General features: G+C 41.4%; 1 protein-coding gene across 22 annotated transcripts in view; it reads right to left on the bottom strand.

Annotated features, from left to right (window-relative positions):
* AFDN (afadin, adherens junction formation factor) overlaps window positions 1–26,324 on the bottom strand; it is a 212,829-nt gene that overhangs the window by 104,789 nt on the left and 81,716 nt on the right. For 10 of the 22 annotated variants that reach the window (XM_030556759.1, XM_030556770.1, XM_030556777.1 and 7 more), the window contains exons 5-10: window positions 25,888–26,048; window positions 24,826–24,983; window positions 11,915–12,026; window positions 11,749–11,793; window positions 11,295–11,462; window positions 9,310–9,354 (exon numbers count right to left, since the gene is read on the bottom strand). In XM_030556759.1, the coding sequence (XP_030412619.1) occupies window positions 9,310–9,354; window positions 11,295–11,462; window positions 11,749–11,793; window positions 11,915–12,026; window positions 24,826–24,983; window positions 25,888–26,048 (689 nt within the window). The remainder of the gene's footprint in view (window positions 1–9,309; window positions 9,355–11,294; window positions 11,463–11,748; window positions 11,794–11,914; window positions 12,027–24,825; window positions 24,984–25,887; window positions 26,049–26,324) is intronic. The other 12 variants (XM_030556764.1, XM_030556780.1, XM_030556773.1 and 9 more) reach the window with 3 other exon arrangements.

The raw sequence follows: 26,324 nt of genomic DNA, 5'->3' as shown, positions 1-26,324 counted from the left end.
GTAGAGACAGCATTTCCTTTTATCAGTTTTGAAGCTGCTACCTTTCAATTTAATTGAACGTCCTCCCTTGTTCTTGCATTCTGAAATACAGAAAACAGCAGCACCTAATCTACCTTCTCTTTTTCACTCAATGTATATAATTTTATGACATCCCCTCTAGTCATCTCTTTTTTAAGGTAAACATTCTCACGTCTTTTCAATTTTCTCTAGATATGCAAGTTCTTCTTTACCAGTGAACCACTGAATGAATATATGACTGTTACAGAAGCCCATATCCTTAAAAGGGCACTTCCCTTGCAGATTCATCTTCTTAGGTTGCTCTCCTCATCCAAGGTGCTTTACTTCCACTATACTGCTGTCTGCACTGCCCACGAAGTTCACAAACATACATATCTTTGCAATACTATATGCCAGTGCCTTCTTGAACAGGATATTAATGAATTACACTTAACTGCCAGCACCCAGAAGACAGCACAGAAGCTGATGAAAGCCACATACAGACCAAAAAAATAAAGGAAGACACAGGAGAAGTGATAATGGAGAAGGAGAAAAAATTTTAAGGTGGATGAGAGAAACAGGAGAATAGAAAGAAACAAGACTATGTGATAAAAATGAGAGAACATTCATTTACCTCTTACATTCCTTCAAATGTGGCATGCACAACTGGCAAAAAGCTAACCATATGTTTGATACTAGGAATGCACAACTCAAGTCACTGCATCCTACTGAAATTTACTGTGTTAACTTTGGTAACTACAGTAGTCCTGAAGGATGCACATTTTGTTAATTTAAATGGGTAAGTTACACAATCAGAAACCTACAGAAATCTAAAATTTCGCCATATGATGTTTCAAGAAAAACTCCAGGCATTTATAGTATCTTACAGAGTTATTAAACAATCCTTTACACGCACACACAAATGTGGAGGCAACATCCATGTGATAAATGGCAGGCATGATGATTTATCATATACACCTTTGATCATCTCACCTGCACTCTGCCTATTAATACTTCTCCTGAGGACTCATTTTTACATCACAAAATTCAAAACAGCAAACTTTTGTTTTTAAACCTATAAGTGTTTCCACCTCCTCCTCCCAAATTCAGAATTCCCAACACCACAGATCCAAATGACACCTGGCTGAGGCCCTGAAGATGCAAATTTCAGGTCTGTACTAGTGGCAACTATTCTGCATCTAAAAATACCACAGTTTTAAAGACCAATAACTCAATAATCTGCAGTGCCAGTTTACTTAAAGATTTTTACAGATTCTGCTGAGCCTTCTATTGTTGGACTCAGGGTGAAATCCTGGCCCCACTGAAGTCAATTAAAGTTTGCTACTGACGTCATCTGAGGCCAGAATTTGAATCATGCTAACAAAGACACCTATGTTTTTTCATGCAGAGAGATTTGAAAAAGGATTTGAGAGGTTTATTATTTGGGATATTTCTAAAATAGTTCTTCTGTTATGTATGCCACAGAAAAATACCTATAGGCATAAACATAGGCACTTGCTTGGGATGATCTATATCTCTCATTCATGATTTTATCTCTTGTGAATAGTGAACCCATATCACACATTCTTACTAGTAAAACCTTATATCATACCATCAGATATTTCCTACATAGACACACATACCATAAAATATAATTATACACAAATACAAGGTATGGAGTTCAAAGTTTTCGTTTATCTAAATTACAGAAATCTTCATTATTCATTGAGTGTCCAAGCCAATGAAACCTTTTATATCACCATGCATATGCCACATATTTTATAGTTTCTTAAAAAAAAGAATTAGTACTTTTTTTTAAAATCCATCCACTAATAAAGTCAGGTGTCTTAGTTATCATGAGAACAACTTTACAGACTGCAGAGAGAGAGAGAGAGAGAGAGAAAACTAGATTTAATAAAACTTTAGAAACCTCTGAAGAGTACTTTTCCATTCATCGTAATTCCACAATGTTAAGGTCTAACTTGAATTTTCAACAGATAGAAGCAAACACAGCATTTCTCATTGGAAAGCCTGTAACAGTCCCATTCCAATGGTGTTAATTATTACAATGGGTTAGGTCTTGTTTACATATATAAAATACAATCCCTGCCTCCAAAAACTTACAGTTTAAGAAAGTTGTTCCTTTCCCTAATAGGTCAAAGGTATCAAACTTTAAACCTGTCACTGATCCAGAATGGAAATATGGTTTATCCTGGGACTCAGACCATGCAGGTTTTTGGGGGGAAGGGTAGGAGGGATGTGTCTGTGTCAAGGGGGAATTATACATTTGAGATTGAAAGGAAATATTTATTTGGCAGGATACTAATTTTAAAACTATCAATTTTTTATTTGAAGCTCTGAACTTCAAAATGTTGTAAAATTCCTAGGAGATGTGCATTATTGGGCACATTGCATGTTAAGTAGTAGAAGGTGCACAATAAATAAGTGTATAACACTGATCTGTGTTTTATTTTATACACATCCAGACACATCATGGTATAGTCTAAAATTTTTACTGGTGTAGACATAAAAACTTCATGGTGAAGATGTCTGCACCCTATCTACACTACATCTGCCACAATTGGTAGTACTAGCAGAGATGCACAGGTGCAGAAAAATGCTTACAGATTCTCACTCTAGATGCAGTTGGTTAGAGCTAACTTGGCATAGACAGACAGCATAAGCCAACATGAAAGTATAAACCTTAGGAAGGGAGATCAAATTAGCTTTTGTGTATTTTAAACTTGGTTATTTATGCGGCTCAGACCTTTCTAGATCACTGTGTAGAGAATGAACTATATCTTTCCTAACTTGGCATTTTACGTTTCAAATGTCTTGATAAGATATTTTCTCTATGACTTCCTTAATAGTGTTAATTTCTTCAAAGATTTGTATTTGCACGCACACATTCTTACAAAGTGCCCACAAGCATCTGGAAAACGAATATTATTTGAAGTAATAAAAATCTGCAAAGGTGATTGTGTCACCTAAAACTATTCAGGGAATAGTCATTTATGAAAATTTCTGATTTACCAACATATTGCCTAACAAGATAAAGCTGTAGTGAGAGCTAGCTGGAAATTTTCTGATCAACTAGTTTGATGGAAATACTGATTTGTTGAACCTGAAAGTTTCACAAAACACTTCGATCCTGGACAAAATTAGTTGAATCTGGTGGAGCATATTTAGTTTCAGAAACACCATGTTTCAGTGGTTTCTTGTTTTGTTTTTAAGTCCCTGGTTCATGGGAAATCTTTGAAAAATTGATTTTGTTCTGACAAAACTCTAAATTCTGACCAACTCCAGTTGTAATAAGCAAGTCCTGCACAGTTAAAAACCCACAACAATGCCAACCACAAATACTTTGTTATTAAAATATAACAAGTTGATAATATATACGGCACTATTAACTTTCCTGCTGCTTTGTCATTCATCTTTTAGCTTAAAAATATAAAACGAAAGATGGCACTTTATACAATATTTGTTTTGCAAAACTAGTTCTGATCAAAATGTTCATATATTTGTTTAATCATGCTACAAAAAAATCAGTGTAATGTACCACTGATATATAGCCACTTTCACAACTACCAATTCAAAGATATTACACAATGATTTTATAAATTTGAGGACGGTAGACTCTTGAAACAAAGTATACTACAATTCAGTATTACATACTCTGGATATATACATCATTATTTAGCTAGCTATGCACAGAATAGCACCAGTTAAATCAGTTTAAAATTAAACCTTTAAGTTAGACCAGTGCAAAAGGCAATGTTGGACACACATCTATTTAAACCAGGCAGGTTTACTTCATTGATTTATATATTCTAAGACCAAAAGTGGCCATTGTGATCATCTAGTTTGACCTCCTGTACAAATTACAAGCCAGATAACTTCCCCAAAATAATTTCTAGAGCAGATCTTTTAGAAAAAGATCTAAACATGATTTAAAAATCTTCAGTGAGAGAATCCACCATGACCCTTGCTAAGTTGTTCCAATGGTTAATTACTCTCACTGTTAAAAATGTACACCTTATTTCCAGTCTAAATTTGTCTAGCTTCAACTTTCAGCCATTGGATCGTGTTATACGTTTTTCTGCAAGACAGAAGAGCCAATTATCAATATTTGCTCCCCATGTAGATGCTTGTAGACTGCAGTCAAGTCACTCTTAACCTTCACTTTGTTAAACTAACTAGATTGAGCTCCTTGAGTCTATCACTAAAAGGTAGGTTTTCTAATTCTTTAATCATTCTCATGGCTCTATTCATCAGCATCCTTCTTGAACTTTGGACACCAAAACTGGACATAGCATTCCAACAGCAGCTGCAATTCCAGGATGGCATTAGCCCTTTGGGTCAGAGCACCGCACAGGGAGCTCATGTTCAGCTGATTATCACAACTCCCAAATCTTTTTCAGAGTCACTGCTTTTCCTATTCTGTAAGTATGGCCTACATTTTTTTGTTCCTATATATGCACACATTTACATTTTGCCATATTAAAATATATATTGTTTACTTGCACCCAGTTTACCAAACACTCCAGATCATTCTGTATCTGTGACCTGTCCTCTTCATTATTTACCCCACTCCAATTTTTGAGTCATCTGCAAATTTTATCAGCGATGATTTTATGTTTCCTTCCAGGTTATTACTCAAATTGTTAAATAGTATAGGGCCAAGAGACAATCCCTGAGGGACCAACCTCCTTGATGTTCCTGTTTGATGTTCTAATAGTCACTGAAAATCAACATTAATGGTCCAGTCAGCTCTTTTAAATACTCTCTGATGCAAATTATATAACCAGCTCATTTAAAAAAATGTCTAACTTTAGAAACACCTGTTTAACATCCTCTTGAGATACTAGTGGACTGGAAAGAGTGTTATATATGACTAGATCACCTGTTTTTCCCACAAATATAGAGCAGAAATATTTATTGAACATGTTTGACTTTGCTGTATTATTACTGATAATTCCACTGTTCCCATCTAGTAAGGGATCAATACAATTGTTATGATTCTTTTTGTTTCTAATATATTTTTAAAAATGCCTCCTTATTGGTTTTCAATTGTGATGGCCATCAATTTCTCCTTGTATCCCTTTGCTTCCCTTATCAGTTTTCTACAATTCCTTGTTTCTGATTTATATTCATTACTATCAGCTTCCCCTCTCTATTTGTTTTCTCTCTCTCTAACATAGGTGCCTTCACAACCCCTCTAAACTCGGTTGCATTTTTTAACCAATATGGCCTTCTTCCTTGATTGTGGCATTGAGACTTTTTAGGCACCTAATAAAGTGTTCTTAAACAACTTTCAGTCATCATTCATATTTTTCTGATTAAATTCTACATACAGATTTAGTAGTAAATTTAACTGGTCAAACCTGTGTGGATACTTTTATTTCAGCTGAAGTGTGTCTTACTTCTGTTTATCTTAAATCACTATCAACTACAGCTAATTCTGTCAAACTAAGGGTATGTCTATACTACAGCCATTACGGTGGTACAGCTAGGGTGTTGCAATTTTGCTGGTGTAATACATAGTGTACTTGTTTCTACACTGACGGAAGGGGTTTTTCCATCAATGTAGGCAGTCAACCTCTTAGAGGCAGTAACTAGGTTGATGGAGTATTGTTATGTGGATCTAGTACTTCTAGAACAGGGATTAGTTGACCTGAATATGGTGCTTAGGGTGTGAAATTTTAAACAGCTTTCAGGAACACAGCTAGGTTGATGCAAGTTTTAGGTATAAACCAGGCCCCACTTGATTTTTTTTAAATGATATTACAAGTTTGGCCGATAAAGGAATAGTGTCGATGTAATATATTATATACTTCTGTAATTTATTTGACTTGGTATGTCAAAATACTTTAACTAAAAGTTAGAATGCTGTACAATTTACATGTAACATATTAAATGGATTAAAAACACTGTCTACCTGATAGGCCTCACAATGTAACTATAAACACACAATCACCACTGAGCTAAAGTGTTGACAGTAGCGTGCCTGGCTGTTTCTGCAGCTTTTCTCAGCCACTGTAAGTGACTTCCTCCTTGGTTATACCTCCTGCCTCTGCTAGTGTTGCCAGTTCTCACAATATTTCATGTTCTTCTTAAAGCCTGAACTCCTGGAGTTCAGTTATTGTATAAGAGTCTCAGCTTTTATTTAAAACTAGTTTCTAGACCTCCGGATGCAAAGCAAATCTTGAAAACATGAATTCTAAAGGCTCTAAAAGCTCTAAAGGCTCATAAAAAAAATCATGATTTCAGAACTGCTGGGATTGACAATCTCTCTCTCCATACCACCAAGAATATTCATAGCCAGGAAATTTGGTCTTTGAGACCAGCCTGGTCAGGAGTCCTGAACCTAGGCAGCAGTCAGATTTCTTTTACCTCCTCTTATTTTGCTGTATCTGATGGGACCAGGCAATAGGTTAAACAATATTATCATAGCTCTTCTCAATTCACCATTACAAGGTGTTTAATTACAATAAAAATGGTTCTGGTAAATTGAGACAAGTTATGGGAGAATTCTGGAGAGCTACTGGTGTGCCTGGATGACCTGTGCCCATCAATCGAATCCTGGGTTTGTGAGGGAGTCCCAAGAACTGGAGCCTCATCTGCAGATTCTTTCTTTGGGTGGGAGAAGAAATTATTTGGTACAATCACAATCCAGGTTTCAGAGGGTATACTGTAGCCTCCTATATACACCAGTCATTCTGCATCTCCAGTTACATCAACTCTACTCCCTGTGGCCATCTGGCTCCAGATCCCAACCTCCCACTCTTAATTTGGTCACTAGGCCCTTATCCTTAACTTCCTATTGTTTATGTGAGAGCTATACTTGCAAAACATACAGCGGGGAAAAGCACCAAGGATGGTACCAACGATAAATTAATGTACATTTTTGCATCCCAACTGATTAGTCAACTGCTCTTGTGAATGCAACAGCTTTAAGGCTAACAAGATTATACACTAGACAGAATGTGAGGGATGCATCTGGCAGCAAAATGCACAACTATCAGGCAGTAGTTGCAATTGTGGTGTGAATCTAGTCAGTATAAAGCCTATCAGGCCCTTGTGACAAGACAGCCTAGATAGTTAGGATTGTGACAATAGCACACACCTACTGAGGAGGTAACTTCTGCTGTAAAACAGAAGACTTTGAAAATTGGAAAACAGCTCAATATTACAGACTCTAAAATACGAAGAGATCCAACACAGAAAAGGCGTCTTCCACAATCTTAAATATAGTTTCCTACGGTAGGAATTGGTGAAAAATACATTAAGTAATATATTTTAAAGAGCAAAAACTGCTTGAGTGGAAAACCTGAAATTGTAACGCGAGTTATTCCTCCATGATGAAATCTACTCTCTGTAATCAACCAAGATTTCATGAGGCTTTAACAACTCTATGGGACGATGCTCTTTGTGAAACTGGAGTAAGTTCCATAAAACAATGGTGCCAGATGCCAAATGTCTGCAGAGGGATTATTATTTCACCAAGCAAAGATACTACACTTCTACACTGTAATAGCACTGCTGATAAAAAAATCACTACTGTCTTTAAAATACTCTATGGAACAAAGACAAAATAAAAACTGCTAAATAAATTGGGAAATGGTGTACTGGTAAAGGTTTTACCATAATAGTTTAAGTAGTAAGCAAGCTGCTTTGCACACTTTTCCTGTTTCGCAAAATAGGCTGTAACTGCATATTATGTTACATTAACAGGAGAATCAAAGAACACTGCAATCATTTGTAAAGCAGGTTATGAGCAGAGCTGTAAAATTGGAGACTTATAACTGATTGTTGTGGTTCCTCATCTCATCCCCCATGGAATTTTACACTGAATAATTATTAAATTAGAATTTTTTTCAAATATCTTTTGGCAGCAACCATAAAGGCCATATGTTTAGATATGTTTCCCTTAGCTCAGAATGGGGGACTCTGTCCTGGGAAGCAGTAACTCTGAAAAAGATTTGGAGGTAATCAGCTGAACATGAGCTCCCAGTGTGACACTGGCCAAAAGGGGTGGGTGGGTGCATACACAAAGTAATCTCGAGTAGGAGTAGAGAGGTTATTTTAACCATATATTTGGAACTGGTGTGACCAGTGCTGGAATACTGTGTACAGTTCTGGTATCCACAATTCCAGAAGGATGTTAAGTTGGAGAGGGTCCAGAGAAAAGCCGTAAGAATGATTAAAGGATTAGACAACATGCCTTATAATGATAAGCTAAATAGACCGAGCTCCTTGAGCCTAATGAGAATATTAAGGGGAGAGGGGGGAAGACTTGGTTATAGTTTAAAAGTAGCGACATGGGCAACAAATATTTGATAATGCGCTCTTCAATCTAGCAGAGGAAGGTGTAACGAGATGCAATAGCTAGAAGCTGAAGCTAGACTATTTCAGACTGGAAATGAGGCCTAAATTTTTAACAGTCTGAAGGTAATTAGCCATTGGAACATTTTTACCACTATTAAAGTGGATTTTCCATTACCGGTCATTTTAAAATCAAATCAAGTTTTTCCAATCAAGACTGGATACTTTTCTAAAAAGATATGCTCTAGGAATCATTTTGGGGAAGTTTTATGGCTTGTGTAATAACAGGAAATCAGACTAGATGATCAGGTCCTTTCTTGCCTTGGAATCTATGTAGCTGAGTCCCTCTGATCAATGCTCTGCCTAATAGACATATCATACAGAGCAGGGAGTAGTATATCCACTACTTTTGAGAAATACTACATCACTTTTTGAGAAATACCGAAGATTGCCACTGGGACTCTATAGGGAAGACAGAAGAGAGAGTTCTTCCAGTGGTCCAAGCATCCGCCTAAGCAGCAAAGATTACTGAATATTTTATCCCCACTTACACAGCCGGGAGAGAGCATTCAGAAAAAATCCTTTCCCTCTACAGTCAGGGAGAAGGAGGTTAAAAAACAAATCACTCCCCTTGTGTTCTGCAACAAGGCGAATAAGGGAGCATTTTCCTTCACAGTAGAGTGCTGCCCTTTAACCACAGGAAAAGGCCTTATGAAATCCAGTCGTGAGCCTTAGCTGGAAGGTTTAACTCTTGGTTTAATAGTATCTGATTAATTCAAGACCTATTTGACACCTCTTTACCAATAATTAGACTATTTAAAATTAATCTGATATATCCAGGAAAATAAATGTTTCATATAATAAATTGCCCATTTCAAAAACAAAGATGGTCTTTCATTCATTGGGGAAAAATGTTGGTTTTTTTATTTTTTGCCAGCACTGTTTTTAGTGACTAGGTAGAAAGAACAGTATTAAACACAGCATTACCTTCATAAGTGTGATAGCTGTAGTAGGCAAAGTGATTCCTTCTCCCTGGGGTTAAAAACACATGCACAGGACCCAGGTGAAGGCAGCACCAGCAGGACAGATACCATGCAGAACATGCGGAAGAAGGCAGGAAAAGAAAAGACAGGAAAGGGTGAACCTGTAGCCAGACAATGCTTATTCAATTTAAAAGGATGCAGTGTATTTAACTCTTTCGACTTGAAAACCTACAAGGACTTTAATCCTGCAAAGTAAGTGGATGGATTAATTTCTATTATTGTTTAAGAAGCCAACAACTAGCTGTTAGAAGAAAGCACAAACAATAGATCAGTGTCCAAGCAAAGTGCAAAGGCTGTAGTTAGTTAACTGTATACAGAGTTGCCACCTGTCTCATTTTAAGATTCTTTATCTTTTGATTATTGGATGTCTCGTTCCACTGGCCAGACGCACAGTATTTTAATACTTAAACAAGTAGGCTCCATAAGCAGAAAATTTAGACCAGAACCAAAAAGAGATTGTTTTTATAAGCCTTTTAATTTCTTATGAAATTCAAATCTCATTAACTTTAGTCCTCAAAAATAACAAAAATCAACATGTTTCTGGCAGGTACCACATGTTCTGCTGACCTCACCAGCCAATATCTGAATTTTTACTCATTTAAACAAAATCATAATTTAAAATAGTATCACAGGGATACTGCAGCCAAAATGTTAACTGATTCAAAAATCATTTAACACAGTACAGTCAAATTACATAACTACAAATAACTAATACTAACAAAAAAAATTTTTTTTTACATCTGTTTAATCCCTAAAAGTCTACTCAAAGAAGAAACAGCAGATACCAGCACTTCAGGATGTTTCTCATAAAATTATTTGTTTTTCACGGAGCAGCCTGAACAGTGGCAATAAAATCTGCACAATAAAACTTCATTTTTGCTAATCATTTGGAGACCCAAATGTAGATTGTTTTTGTATATTAGAAAATAAAACAAATGATTTTAAAGAAAAATCAGAGAAATATACTTATGTATACTCAAGTATACTTTTATGTATAATATTTCATAGTCCATAGTAATGATTTAATAAGTGTGCTGTAGTATATGTTAAAGCAATTAGGTAATTCAAATTTTAACAGACTTTTTAAAGAAATCTTTTTACAGTAGAGCCAGTTATATGATACTACTTCTACCAATCTGAAGACTCAAATATGTACACAATTTACACACTTGTAAACCACAAAAGGAATAAATTTCTACGAAAGCCTCAATTTATTCTACTTAAGGTGGCAACCCTATATACAACTACTTTTTCATATTAAGTTGTAATATTGAAAGACAGCTACAGATAAGGTGTTAAAAGGTGATAAAAGTGTATAAGAAATCTAAATACAGTGATCTATCTATCAAGTTTGGCACCCAAAAATCCAAACGAAACTCCAGTTTATGCTTTCTTTTTTTAATACTTAGCACTTTACAGGTACATTTTTAATCTTTAGGAAGCATTAAAATTTTCTTCTGACGTCTCAAGTAAGGTTTAACTGAACTCTTTCTTCTCTTTCATAAATTCTCACTTTAAATACACACTAAATCCAACAACATTTTTCACCTTTATAATACATTCTCAATTTATCTTGACAAACTCAGAGTTAAACTCCTATTAACGACCAAGCAGTTAAATGTTCTTACACTGTCAGTTTATTAAAATGTGATCTGCCTTCAGTGAACAACTTTTAGATTAATCTTCTAAAAATATGGAAAGTTAAAGAACACCAAACAAAGGTTCCTTTGCAACACTTTAAAGCTCATTTTTGTAGCTAGCTAGTAAAAGCTCAGACACAATCTGCTACTGAAGTGATATCCGTTCAGTGTTTTAACCCCCTTACTCTAATACCACCAAATCTGAAAGTTCAATATAACCAAATCTATAATTCAATCTGAAGTGTGACCAGTTACAAAAACTCCATCAGTTATAAATCAGAACTCTTACCTGGGCTTAATTCCACTAGGTAGGGTAGTTTCTCAGGAGGAAGGCAAGAGCCATAGCCAGACCCGTCAACTCTTTCCTTCCCCTTTAATGGCTTTCCATCAGTTTGTTTCTTGGTTTTCTTTGGGATATAGTCAGAAGGCCGTCTTTTCAACTGAAAGACTAGTATTCCTAAAACAACACAACATTATACACATCCACTGAGTCCTACTACCAATGCTTAAATAAATATAACATCCATAAAGCAGTAAATGTTCTTCATACTGCTTGTAACATAGCATATTCAAAATGCTCCTTACATTTTTATTAAGTTAAATTATTTAAGGTTCACCAAACCATAGTTTTTAATGTTGTCTTTTTTTACCCCACTAGTCAATTTTAAGGACTTTAGTAAATTTTTCCACTTCATTGTACATTTTGAGAATGTATTTAACCATAAAGAATGAGAAAATATTACTCTCGGCCTTGAAGTTCACCCTGGAAAATTCTGGACATGAAACATCTAAAAAAAACAAAACAAAAACAATACAACTGAACACTGCAAAATATAATTCAAATGAACCTCCTACTTTACAAAGATGGCTTGTACTATCTTACATTTCTGTATAATATTTTTAATGTACCTTTATCACTAGACCATTCCCTGAATATTTGAAGTGGGCACTCATCATCATCAAGGATAATTTCTTTAGCACCTTTATCATCAGAGTGTTGAGCACCAGGAGGAAGCATAACCTATAAAGGAAAGTTAACTATGAGTTTCCACAGAAAAATCAGAAGATTTGTACAGAGGACCTAGCAATGGATTTTCCTCACTACAGCTTCTATTTTGAGATAGTGAATTATGCAACTAGAAATATAAAAAACCTTAGCAAGCAACACATTAACCTATTTTCTGATTCTCTCCCTTTGCTGAACTAGGCACCAAGGCACCAACATCAAACTTGTCATGGCACCAAGGAAAAACGAATTTTACTCATGATACACTGTCATCCTCTGATAAAACAATTAATTTTGTCTTCACAGTTTGTAAATCAGAATCAAAACACGTGCTTATCCCCTCCCATACACACTCTTTCCTCTCACTTTGTAATTCCCCCTACACACACGCACCATATAATTCTTTTGACTAACACAATTAATGTACAGTACTGGACTAGATCTTTGGCCCCCTTAATGCTACTTTGTGCCACTCTGGTAAGGCAAAGCAATCTTAAAGTTTGCTTGATAGTCTGGTGGAGGATTACCTTTGTCAGAGTCTTCAGAAAACACTGCAAGCCTCTAACAAACCACTACCTATCATGTGCTAACTGTTTTTTTTCCCCCAGAGGTGTAGAACTTGGTCAAATTTGAGTGGATTTTCATGGGGGCAGCCAGAGATACATCAGTGATACCAAAGTATCCCCTGTGGCAAGTCCCTACTCCAAAGCAAAGCAGCATTACAGCATTTCATTGAAACAGATGTAAGAATTTTTTTTAACATGGACAAAATAAATTTTTTTCTAATCTCATTCTCTGAAATGTCTGAACCATTTTAGCTGAAACTTCACCCAAAAAGTTCAGCCTAAAACAAATAACCAGCACGGAAAATTTCAACCTGAACAGTCAACATTTGATGAAGTTATAAGCTACTGAAAACAGTCTTATAATAGGATGTGTTTGGCAATTTAAGCTGCAGGAAAAAAGACGGTTACTCACCTTTGTAACTGTTGTTCTTCAAGATGTGTTGCTCATAGCCATTCCAGTTAGGTGTGCGCGCGCCGCGTGCACGTTCATCGGAGATTTTTACCCTAGCAACACTCGCTGGGCCGGCAGGGCGCCCTCTGGAGTGGCACCGCTATGGCGCCTGATATATACCCCTGCCGGCCCACCTGCTCCTCAGTTCCTTCTTGCCGGCTACTCTGACAGTGGGGAAGGAGGGCGGGTTTGGAATGGATATGAGCAACACATCGCGAAGAACAACAGTTACAAAGGTGAGTAACCGTCTTTTCTTCTTCGAGTGCTTGCTCATATCCATTCCAGTTAGGAGATTCCAAGCCTTACCTAGGCGGTGGGGTCGGAGCGAGATGCTGTGGAATGTAAGACCGCTGAGCCGAAGGCGGCATAGTCTCTGGACTGTTGGACCAATGCATAGTGCGATGCAAATGTGTGGATGGAAGACCAGGTGGCCGCGCGGCAGAGTTCCTGTATGGGAAAATGGGCCAAGAACGCGACAGATGAGGCTTGAGCCCGAGTAGAGTGGGTGGTGAGATGGCCAGGTGGAACGTGAGCCAAGTCATAGCATGCCCGAATACAGGATGTCACCCAAGATGCAATCCGTTGGGAAGAGATTGCCATGCCCTTCATACGTTCTGCCACCGCTACAAATTAGCTGAGGTGAACGCCGGAAGGGTTTGGTCCTCTCGATGTAAAAAGCGAGAGCCCTGCGGAAAACCAGAGTATGCATCTGCTGTTCCCGTTGCGATGAGTGCGGCTTTGGAAAAAAGACTGGCAGGAAGATGTCCTGAATAACGTGAAAGGCAGAGACGACCTTAGGGAGGAACGCCGGGTGTGGTCGCAGCTGTACCTTGTCCTTATGGAACACTGTATACGGAGGATCCACAGTCAAAGCTCGAAGTTCTGAGACTCATCTAGCCGAGGTGACAGAGACTAGGAATGCTGTCTTCCAGGACAGGTACAGCAGCGAGCATGCGGCTAAAGGCTCAAAGGGGGGACCCATGAGCCTGGTTAAGACGAGGTTCAGGTCCCAGGAAGGGGTTGGGGGTTTGACCTGGGGACAGAGTCGCTCCAAGCCCTTGAGGAATCTGGAAACTATAGGATGAGAAAAAACGGAACTGCCAGCCTCCCCAGGATGGAAGGTGGAAATAGCTGCAAGGTGCACTCTTAGCGAAGAGATCACTAGACCTTGCTCTTTGAGAGACCATAAATAGTCCAAGATAGTGGGGACTAATACAGACTGCGGAGAAAGGTCCTGCTGGGCGCACCAGTGACAGAAGCGCTTCCATTTAGTGAGGTATGTTGATCGTGTGGAGGGCTTTCTGCTTCCCAACAGCACCTGTTGCACTGCGGCGGAACAACGCAACTCTGATTGGCTCAACCAGCCAGCAGCCATGCAGTCAGATGAAGGGACTGCAGGTCCAGGTGGTGCAACCTGCCAAAGTCCTGCATGATCAGGCCCGGGCAAACTGGCTGAGGAATCGGGCCTGACAGAGACAGGTCGAGCAGCATGGTGTACCAATGCTGCTTCGGCCAAGATAAGGCAGGCTTTGTCCCTGTGGAGCTTGAGTAGAACTCAAGGAGGAAACGGTGAGAAGGCATAGAGAGAAACGAAGAGAGGAAATGGTGGGAAGGCATAACAGAGGTGGCACGTCCACGGAATGAGGAACACGTCCGACAAGGAGCCCGGGGAGCGACATTGTAGGAAGCAGAACACCTGGCATTTTCTGTTCTCCCGGGAGGCAAAGAGGTCTATGTGGGGAAAGCCCCACCTTCGGAAAATTGAATGGAGAATGTCCGGATGGATGGACCACTCGTGCGCCAGGAAGGATCTGCTAGATGATCTGCGAGCGTGTTCCGGACTCCTGGTAGGAAGGAGGCTACTAGGTCTATGGAGCCGGCTATGCAGAAGTCCCACAGTTGGATCGTTTCCTGACACAAGGGAGAGGACCATGTCCCTCCCTGTTTGTTTATATAATACATGGCCGTTGTGTTGTCCGTGAACACTGCAACACAACGGCCCTGCAGATGGCGCTGGAACACTTGGCACACCAGCTGGACCGCTTTCAGCTCCCAGACATTGATGTGTAGCGTCAACTCCCGGGATGACCAAAGGCCTTGGGTGCTCAAGTGCCCTAGGTGAGCACCCCACCCCAGAGAGGACGCATCCGTTGTTAGGGACGTGGAGGGCTGGGAAGGATGGAACGGGCAGACCTGCACACACCCGGGACAACATTCGCCACCAGTCGAGGGAGCTGAGAACGCTCGGTGGAACTGTCAGAATGATGGCTATGGCGTCTCTGCCTGGCCGATAGATGGAGGCGAGCCAGATTTGTAGAGGACACATTCGCAGCCTGGCATGCTTTGTGACGAATGTGCATGCAGCCATGTGACTGAGGGGACCAAGGCAAGTGCGAGCAGAGGTTGTTGGAAAACTCTGAAGACTCTGGACAAGGGAGACGATGGCCTGAAACCGGTGGGGGGGTAGACTGGCCGTCGCCAGGTTGGAGTCCAGCATTGCCCCGATAAACTCTATCCTCTGCGTAGGCACCAGAGTGGACTTGTCTAGATTGAGGATCAGGCCTAGATGCATAAACAGGTCCTTGATAATGGTCACATGGCTGATGACTTGTGCCTCGGAGGCCCCTCGGATAAGCCAGTCGTCGAGGTAACGGAAGACGTGTATTCGATGACGGTGTAGGGAAGCAGCGACGACCGCCATACACTTCGTCAAGACACGAGGGGCCGAGGAGAGGCCAAAGGGGAGGACAGTAAACTGGTAGTGTCAATGATTTACCACAAAGCACAGATACCGCCTGTGCGGGGGGTAAACTGCGATGTGGAAATATGCATCCTGCATGTCGAGAGCAGCTTACCAATCTCTGGGATCCAGGGAAGGAATGATGGTTCCCAGGGATACCATGCAGAATTTGAACTTTTTGATGAATTTGTTCAGTCCTCGCAGGTCTAGGATAGGCCGGAGGCCCTCTTTCGCCTTGGGAATTAGGAAATATCGGGAATAAAACCCCTTGCCCCTTAACTCCTCCGGTACCTCCTCTATAGCTCCAATTGAGAGGAGCCTGCGGACCTCCTGGATGAGGAGTTGCTCGTGAGAGGGGTCCCTGAAGGGGGGTGGGAGGAAGGGGGTGAAACAAACTGAAGATGGTATCCAAGCTCCACTGTATGTAGGACCCAATGATCTGAAGTCAACTGGGACCACGCAGGAAGGAAAGGGAAAAGGCGGTTGTAGAACTGAAAGGGATCCGGGGAGGCAACTGGTACACTGCTCTCAGGCGCACCCTCAAAAGTTTGATTTTGGTCCCGGTGTTGGTTTGGTGGGACCGGAATTGTTACCCCCTTGAGGTCCAGACTGACGTCTGCGATTGGTACGACCTCGTCTTCTGGCAAAGACTTGCCTTGGCCGAGGCGGGGGGTAAGGGCGCTGAGGCTGGGAAAGGAAGGACCGTCTTTGAGTCTGAAGCGTATGCATTCCCAACGAACGCATAATTACTCGGTTGTCCTTTAGACTCTGCAGCCTGGGGTCCACCTTTTGCGAAAAACAAGCCTTGTCCATCAAACGGCAAGTCTTGTATGGTATGCTGCAGCTCAGGTGGCAGGCCGGACACTTGCAACCACAATATATGGCGCATGGCTATGCCAGAGGTGACCGTTCTAGCCACCGAATCGGCGGCATCTAGCAAGGCTTGTAAGGAGGTCCTCGCGACCCTCTTCCCCTCCTCCAGGAGTGCTGCAAATTCCTGGCGGGAATCCTGCGGAACCAAGTTGGCAAACTTCCGGACCATCTCCCAGGTATTGTAATTGTATCTGCCCAGGAGGGCTTGTTGGTTTGCTATGCGGAGTTGGAGGCCTCCCGCGGAATAGACTTTCCATCCCAACAAATCCATGCGCCGGGCCTCCCTAGATTTAGGTGCTGGGGCTTGCTGGCCGTGGCGCTCCCGTCCGTTGACTGACTGTACCACCAATGAACAGGGAGCGCGGTGCACGCAGAGGTACTCATAGCCCTTGGTAGGCACCATGTACTTCCATTCAACCCCCTTGGCTGTGGGTGGGATGGAAGCCGGGGATTGCCAGATATTGTCTGTTCTAGCCTGGATTGAACGGATGAAGGGGAGATCCACTCTGATGGGTGTCTATGCGGACAAGATGCTAATCACCAGGTCCTCCACCTCTGGAACCTCCTCTACCGGCAGGTTGATATTCTGGGTGACACGCCGCAGAAGGTCCTGGTGTGACCGGAGGTCAATCGGAGGTGGCCCCGATGATGACGTCCCCGCTACTGCCTCATCCGGGGAAGGAGGATGACGACAGCCCCGGTACGAGTGGGTCCTGCACTGAAGCCTGGTCCGGGGGGACCTCCGTCTCTGGAAGATCATGTGGGTCTGGTGCATGTGCACTGGTTTCCTCTGTGCTAGTGGGGGGAGGTCGGCTGACGGTGGCCTTGAGCACACGGTGCTCTGAGTGACTGGAGCGTGATGGGCCAGTCGGTTCGCCTTGGGCTTGATGATACGCCCAAGGTGTCCAAAAGGACCACTGATGAGGTCTGTGGTCCGGGCCATGGGCATGCGTATCCGAGTCCCCGTAGGCGGCACTGTCCACACGGGAGGAGCTGAAGTCCATTGGACTCCTGTCTGCACGGTACCGGCAAATGGTACCGAGAGTCGTAGCGGTGCTGGGTGCGGGACCGGGACGTGCGACCAGTGCGGTGCCGGGAGGTCGACCGGTGTCTCACGTCTCCATGCCGAGATTTTCTGCAAGAGGTACGGCGGTGCCGGGATCTGGACCGGTGCCGAGAGTACTGCGATAGAGACCAGGATCTCGAGCGGTGCCGCGAGTACGACTGGTACCGGGATGGAGAACGGTACCAGGACTGCAAGCGGTGCCGGGATCAGGAGCGATGGCGGGACCGAGAGCGTCCGCCGGACCTGGATCAGGACCGGTGGCGTTCTGCAGTGCCCGGCGAAGATGGCCTCATCATGGCAGGCTTGCCCAATGACTGAACAACCCACACCGGCGGTGCTGGGGGTTGGGGCAGCTCAGGCTCCATCAGAGCAAACAGTTCCCGAGCCGTGGAGAAGGTCTCCAGCGTCAAGGGCACAACGAGCTCAACCACAGCGTGCGCTGGGGAGCTGGTAGGCACCGGACTCGACGGCTCCTGAGAGAGACCAGAATCAACGGTGCGGAGGCAAGCGGTGCCGCGGCAGTTGACGGTGCCGGGTGGTCCGCCTTGGATGTACGCTCCGACTGCGGTGTAGGTACAGGTGCCGCAGGAGCCTTGTGCCTCTTGCTCCTCGGGGAGAGGGATCGGTGCCGGCCAGAAGGTTGAGCCGGTGAAGGCTGGTGCCGAGTAGCCTTTACTGGAACTAGGAGTTAGAGCTGCCTCCATCAAAAGTTGCTTGAGGCAAACGTCCAGCTCTTTCTTCGTCCCGGGCTTGAAAGCCTTGCAGATTCGGCACTTGTCCGCAAGATGGGCTTCGCCCAGGCACTTTAAACAGGAGTCGTGCGGGTCTCCTGTGGGCATCGACCGATGACAGGACGCGCAAGGTTTGAAGCCTGGTGAACAGGGCATGGGCCCCGGTACCAGGGAGAGGAGAAGGGGCTAGCCCCCGATCCCCTGTAACTATATACATAACTACTATAAGAACTACTAATATAAATGCTAACTAGAACTATAGAAAACGAACTATATACACAATAACTATATAAACGAGCGAAGAGCTAGGGAGGTGGAGATCAGCTAAGCCGCGCTCCACTGTTCCAACGACCGACACGGGCAGTAAGAAGGAACTGAGGAGAGGAGGGGCCAGCAGGGGTATGTATCAGGCGCCATAGTGGTGCCACTCCAGAGGGCGCCCCGCCGGCCCACCGAGTGTTGCTAAGGTAAAAATCTCCAATGAACGTGCACGCAGCGCGCGCACACCTAACTGGAATGGATATGAGCAAGCACTCGAAGAAGCAGCTACTAGCTATACCTCTAATACAATGGTACCCGAACTTGTCCTGTCACCCCTCCCTTACCAGCAATGGAATCTGTATGCACACCCCTCTATTAATGCACAGTTGGCTCAGCAGAAGAGCTTGGGCTGAAGGTGGAGCTGGGGGCAGAAGTGGGGTGATGGAGGAGAGGGGACTAGAGGCGGAGCTAGATGGTGCTCCCTCCCCACCCCCTGTGGGGGGCTGGTTCACTCGAATATTCCTCCACATACCTCTAGGAGGAGCATACCACAGTTTTGGGATCATTGCTCTAATATACATTGTAAAAAATAACAAACAGTGCTAACTATATTGGCATTTCTGCAGGCTGTTCTTTTGCCCTGCCACTTTCTTTTTGTCAACAAGCCAGTGTGCCATGTTACTAGTGGTCTATTAAAAATAAATTAAAATTTTGATTTGTAATCTTATATCATCACAAAGATCAGCTCAGTGATAGTAAGATTTTTTTCACATCACTTTGATACAATTAAAAGTCACTGAATCTGCTACCCAAAAGGAGCCACATTTATGTTATTCACATGCTGGAGAACAAAAACATTTCATGTCATCTACAAAAAGGGTAATTTTTCTTTGAAAATGATCCATCAGTATGTGTGTGCTTTCATTGTGTGTGTTACAGGAAAAAAAAAAGTTAATTTATCTGAGGATAAAGGAATAAAAGAAATAAAGCACCCTAAATTAAGCATGTAATCCAGATACATTCTAAAATAGAATCTTGTAAGCCACACAATATCTTCCAAGTTTTAGGTCACATTCAAAGGAATGTGCACAGGTAGCTTAGACAAAATTATCTAATTAATTTGACACCTTGAGAGGCGTGCAATGAACCTCAAAATTAACATGCTGAAAGACAAAGAAAAATGAATATCGGAACAAACATTTATATTCACTTAATGTTTAGTTAGAACAGCACCATTCTTGTACTTGGTAAAGCTGCAGTATGGAGACAGGCTATCTAACAAAATGTCAGAAGAAAAATGATAAATACAGTCCCAAGGAGCCATGTCCAACAAAAAGTCAGCACTGGAAAATATTTATGTTGGTCTTTTAAGTGACATTTCAGAACAAGGGAAATGAACTTTATTATGGATATCTTATGAAGCATTATAAAGGGTCTCTTCTCAGTAAAACAATTTAAAATCCAATTAGATAGCTAAGTAAATGTCAATCACTTAAATCCTCCCCAAAGATATTTCAACTACTATCAACAGAAAGACAAAGAACCATATTTTCAAAATGCTAAAACACTAGGAGACCAAAACTTCTAGAAAAAAAGAAGAGATGTTAATTTTGTTCAGTTTAATGCAGCTTTTCAAAGATTGCTTTAAATGAAGAACATAAGTACAAGGTAAATCTCAATATAGCACAATCTTTTACAACACTGGAGGAAGAAGAGAAATTGTTCACCGGATGCTGACAGATAGCTGTGACTCGCTAGAAGTTCCTATAAACAGTACTGAACAAGTTACGATGAAACCAAATCTATTTATTTAATATATTTAGCACATTATTCACATGTTTCCCAGTCAGGAAAATAATGATGTATGTAGTCTAAGCTGAATCAAGGACATTTAAAAAAAAAAAAAAAAAAAAAAAAAAAAAAGAGTTCAAGCAATTCTTTACAGGAAAGTTCAGTTTCATAAAACATTTAGCTAGAATTAGGTTTTCAAGTTATTTCAGTCCAACAGTAAATCACTTTCACATTTAAATTCATATACTATAGGGTCAGAAGTGTGGCAAATTCGGATCAGTTAGTGAAGAGTACAATATATTATCCAACTACAATGACTCTAAAGATCCAGAAAAGCAGGTCTGCCACATTTATTAGGATACAGCACAAATCAAAATCTATATAATATAACTATATCTATGGAAATCACCAGTTGCCTCCTTAAAAACACATGAAAGTATACTAGATATACAAAGAAAAGTTGAGTTTCTGTGGAAAATTTTGACTTTCCACAAGGCTACAAAATTAAAGCAGCAATTTGCTTCTTTGGTAAGATCAGCAAAATCTTTGCTAAACTTCATGCAAAAGTCCTTCAACTACTTGTTCTCTATTTTAATCACATAAGATAAGGCTTGAAAAATTCACTATCGTATGGAATATTTCTCTGGCATGCATACAAGATTTAAGACACTTACTTCTGCAAAATATAAACTTTTTTCCCTTAAAACATTAAGATACACTCCACAGTGAACCAAAGAGAAATTGATTCAGTGCTATCTTCCTAAGCTGCAGGCTGAGGCTGCAGTATCTCTGCAGCTATTCACAGGCCTGGTCTACACTACGCATTTAAACAGAATTTAGCAGCGTTAAACCGATTTAACCCTGCACCCATCCACACAACGAAGCCCTTTATATCGATATAAAGGGCTCTTTAAACCGATTTCTGTACTCCTCCTTGATGGCGGGAGTAGCGCTGAAATCAGTATTGCCATGTCGGATTAGGGTTAGTGTGGCCACAAATCGACAGTATTGGCTTCTGGGCACTATCCCACAGTGCATCATTGTGACCGCTCTGGAAAGCCATCTGAACTCGGATGCACTGGACAGGTAGATAGGAAAAGCCCCGTGAACTTTGAATTGCATTTCCTGTTTGCCCAGCGTGGAGCTCTGATCAGCACGGGTGGCGATGCAGTCCCAAATCCAAAAAGAGCTCCAGCATGGACCATACGGGAGATACTGGATCTGATCGCTGTATGGGGAGACAAATCTCTTCTATCAGAGCTCCGTTACAGAAGACGAAATGCCAAAGCATTTGAAAAAATTTCCAGACTATGATATAGAGTCCACAGCAGGGACTCAGCACAGTGCTGTGTGACAAGCGTAACGGAAAGCTAAAGAATATGGACACTTATGGAGGGAGGGAGAGGGTACTGAGGACTCCAGCTATCCCACAGTCCCCGCAGTCTCCAAGAAGTATTTGCATTCTTGGCTGAGCTCCCAATGCCCGAAGGGTCAAAAACATTTTTCCAGGTGTTTCAGGGTATCTGTTGTCAATTTACACCCTTCCCCCCCCCAAAAAAAGAAAAGGGAAAAAAAAGTTTCGCGCCTTTTTTCAACGTCACCCTATGTCTACTGCATGCTGCTAGTAGACAGGGTGCTGCAGTGCAGAACATCAGCATCCCCTTCCTGGTGGCAGATGCTACAATATGACTGCTATCCATCGTCATCATCAACCCATGAGTGCTCCTGGCTGGCCTCGGTGAGATCGGCCGGGGGCGCCTGGGTAAAAATGGGAATGATTCCCGGTCATTCCCGGCAGATGGTACAGAACAGCTGGTAACCATCTTCATCACAGCAACTGGAGGCTGAGCTCCATCAGCCCCTCCCCCTTTCATGTCTAATGAAGATTCTGTACTGCCTGGACTATCATAGCAGCTGGGGGCTTCCTCTCCCTCATTTTATCTCACTAAAAAGTCAGTGTTTCTTATTCCTGCATTCTTTATTACTTCATCACACAAATGGGGGGACAGTGCCACGGTAGCCCAGGAGGGTTGGGGGAGGAGGAAAGCAACGGGTGGGGTTGTTGCAGGGGCACCCCCTACAATGGCATGCAGCTCATCATTTCTGTGGGATCTCTGGGGCTCTGACACAGAGCGGCTGTGCTCTCTGGTTCTCTAGTACACTTGCCCCATATTCTAGGCAGGACTGACTACTTTTAGACAAAACATAAAGAAGGGAATGACCCAGGGAGTCATTCCCATTTTTGTCCATGCGCCCCCAACCGATCTCAGCGAGGACAGCCAGGAGCACCCATGACAGCAGCAGACGGTACAGAATGATTGATAACCGTCATCTCATCGCCAATTTAGAATGGCACGGCAGATGATGCAATATGGATGGTAACCGTCTCTGCTACCTTGCAAAGGCAAATGAATGCTGCTCTGTAGCACTGCAATACCGCGTCTGTCAGCAGCATCCAATACACATATGGTGACAGTGACAAGGCAAAAACGGGCTCCATGGTTGCCACGCTATGGCGTCTGCCAGGGCAATCCAGGGAAAAAGGGCGCAAAATGATTGTCTGGCGTTGCTTTCATGGAGGAAGGATTGAGTGATGACATTTACCCAGAATCACCCAGGACATTGTTTTTGCATGGGATCTCAACCCAGAATTCCAGTGGGCGGAGGAGACTGCGGGAACTATGGGATAGCTACAGGATAGCTAGCCACAGTGCAACACTCCGGAAATCAATGCTAGCCTCGGTGCATGGATGCACACTGCCGAATTAGTGTGCTTAGTGTGGCCGCGTGTACTCAACTTTATACAATCTGTTTTACAAAATCGGTTTATATAAAATCGGAATAATCCCATAGTGTAGACATATCCTCAGTGCTCTCAAACATCAGAAAATCCAAATAAAAAATCTCTAGTCAGCTTCCCTGATGCTATTTAGACCCACATGGGAAAACATGAAACTGTCACAAATCAGTTTCAAGCTGATAATGCCACTGAGAGCTATTAGCATCACAGTGTTAGACAAAAAATGAAACAAAACAAAAAACCAAAAGCTTAAAGCAGAGCCTGGAGAAGATTAAGAGTGACAGGGATCACTTCCCACTCTCCATTCACAACAATTAGGAGACTCAGGGTATGTCTTCACTATCAACGTTAAAGTGCTGCTGGGCAGCACTTTAGTGTGGCTGCATAGTTGTGGCCCCAGCGCAGTGTACTGTCTACACCGCTGAAACTTACATTGCTCGAGGGGTGTTTTTTCACACCCCTGGGCAAGAAACTTTCAGCACTGTAAAGTGGCAGTGTGGACAAGACCTAAAAGAGGAGCAGAGAGGACACCTTCCCCCCGCCCATCAAAAAACAATGAGTCTTGGGAAATGCAAAAAGGAAGGAGAAGCACCTTTTCTCCCTTGTACCAACTAGAGGAGTAACAGCTTCAAATTTAAATCAGACAGGTACTAGCCAGAGGCTGATACACAGGATGGAGTTCACAAACAAGGCCCAGACATAGCACCTTATTTCAAACCCCACCACCCTCTCCTTACCCCAGCAGCTGGAATGGACAGATGGAGCTGTATCTTTAATCACTGTGTTGCCTGTGGACACTCCCTGGTGAAGCTACACCACTCAGCTAATAGGTAAATTAAAGACAAATTCTATATAAAGTTTGATTTTTTTCAAATTAATTAAAAGAAACCTATTTGTCTCATTTTCATATCATTCAATGAGCTGAGGGTTTTTTTAATTAGATATCCTTAAAATATATATTCAGCTTCTAAAAATTAAATACCAAACTGAAATTCAATTTTAGCTTCAGCAACAGCTTCTTATTATACATTATTGAACAGTGTCTGAAAATATCTCAAAATGTGTACCTTGTCAGATTTGGGCCTGATCCTGCTAATACTTATGTACTGAGTATCTCACTTAGTTCAGTGCAACCAATTATTCACAAAGTTTTTTCACAAACTTAAGTGTTGGCAAGACCAACGCTTTAATTCATAAACTTTGCTAAAATTTAGTTGATATAGTTGCATAAGACTGCAGTATCAATTTAAGTACAAAAATATATTTCCATCAGTTACACACTGCTATGCAACAAAGCAGCAATAAAAATGTTATAAAGCTGGAAGGTTTAGGCTCGTTTTAAAGATTTATGAAAATGAAAATAATTGAATTGCTTAATAACTACTAACATATCTAAGTGATAAGATACAAGTTATAAGATTAAAATATCAACAAACTTTGATAAACTGTGCTCATTTTTTAAAAGTTGCTTTAAGAAAGAAAACCCCCTCAAACATAAGCACCAGGAGTGTTTTGATGTTAATAGTTTTACTTACCCGAGCAATACAGTAATCCTTGGGATTTTCCTTTTCCAGACCGTACTTCTCCAGTGCTTCAATAACTGCAAAGTCTGCCGTATCTGTAGTGGACAGCAGGATGGTCTTGTACGGTATATTTGGTTTTAAACTGTCTGCATAAATCCTCAGGGTTCCACCTTGAAAATATATGTAATTACTATTTTATCTGAGCAAAGGGATATGCAATCACAGATTTAAGAGTCCTAAACATTTGAACAGACTTCTTTGGTATACCTTAACACCAAAACTCTACAAATTCCTCCTTTCACAGATTCCATCTATTGCCCATCCCTACATACAAATGCTATACCTCATCAAATAGCAAAAGCTATCTTTTAGCATATTATACAAAGGGATTCTCATTTGTTACTGTAAATATTTAATTTCATGCATCTGAGAAAGACTCTGCTTATAAAACACAAGTATACAGCTTTTTCCATACTTCCCTGAGAGATCGATTTCTCCTTCCTTTTAAAGAAAAGGCCTGGAATCAGAACAAGCATGCAATCGCTGTATCAAAACTAAAACTGTTTCCCAGAAACCTTTTCTGAAATATAAATGACATGAATGGGAAATCACACATTCTAACAATAGATCTTACAACCTTTCTGACAGCTATCCAGTTACACACAGCAAAGTTGTGATAAACAGGGACACTGAAGAGCTTAAATTATCTTAGTTTACCTGAATCCCTAAACACTGTCACACGCATTGATACACTCAAGTCCAGGAATTTCACAGGACTATTTTTTACTTAATAGTTTGGCAGTAGTTTTTTTTGTTTGTTTGTTTTTTTGCAAACTCTAGCAAGTTTTTTTTTTTAAGATGTTATTAGCAATGAGACCAAAGTAAACAAACAGTTACCAGACACAGAAACTGACTTTAGTATGAGTAAGTTAAAGAGAGGAAAGTTAGATTTCACTGGACTAATTTAACAAAAGAAAGTTTCAAGAATTGTTGGCCATGTGAAAAAGGGCTAAGCTTCCCTTAAGTAATATATCATTAAATTAAAACATACAAGGAGCAAATTTGAATCACTACCTGAGTCTGGCCGGCCATCAGAGCTGCGGAACTCCTGCATTCTCTTCTCTAGTTTCTGTTGTCGCCGTCGTTTCATGACTACTTCAGGATTGGATATCGTCCGAGTGAAGCTGGTCTCCGGCATATCTTTGTACACCTCTGCTGCAAGACGAGAATTCTCACTGTCAAATTAAAGAAAAAGAAAAAAGAAAATATATATTATACAATACTCTGAAACATCTAAACACATCCTAATTACCACATGAACTATTAAACAATCAGATCTGCACCGTGACAGTCAGAGTATATCACTATACAAGGATAATGTTTTCACTTACCTATTACCATACCTCTGTTAGAATATTATTCACATGCCTGCGCTCATGTACAATAAATAGTAACAAAGAGTCTTGCATATTAGTGCTAGTCATCTTACCAAGATAAGAAAATTAAGGTCT

This window comes from Gopherus evgoodei, chromosome 3 (genome assembly GCF_007399415.2).
Source record: "Gopherus evgoodei ecotype Sinaloan lineage chromosome 3, rGopEvg1_v1.p, whole genome shotgun sequence".
Classification (NCBI taxonomy): domain Eukaryota; kingdom Metazoa; phylum Chordata; order Testudines; family Testudinidae; genus Gopherus; species Gopherus evgoodei.
The sequence above is the reverse complement of the archived record's forward strand: the minus strand, read 5'-3'. Positions and strand labels throughout refer to the sequence as shown.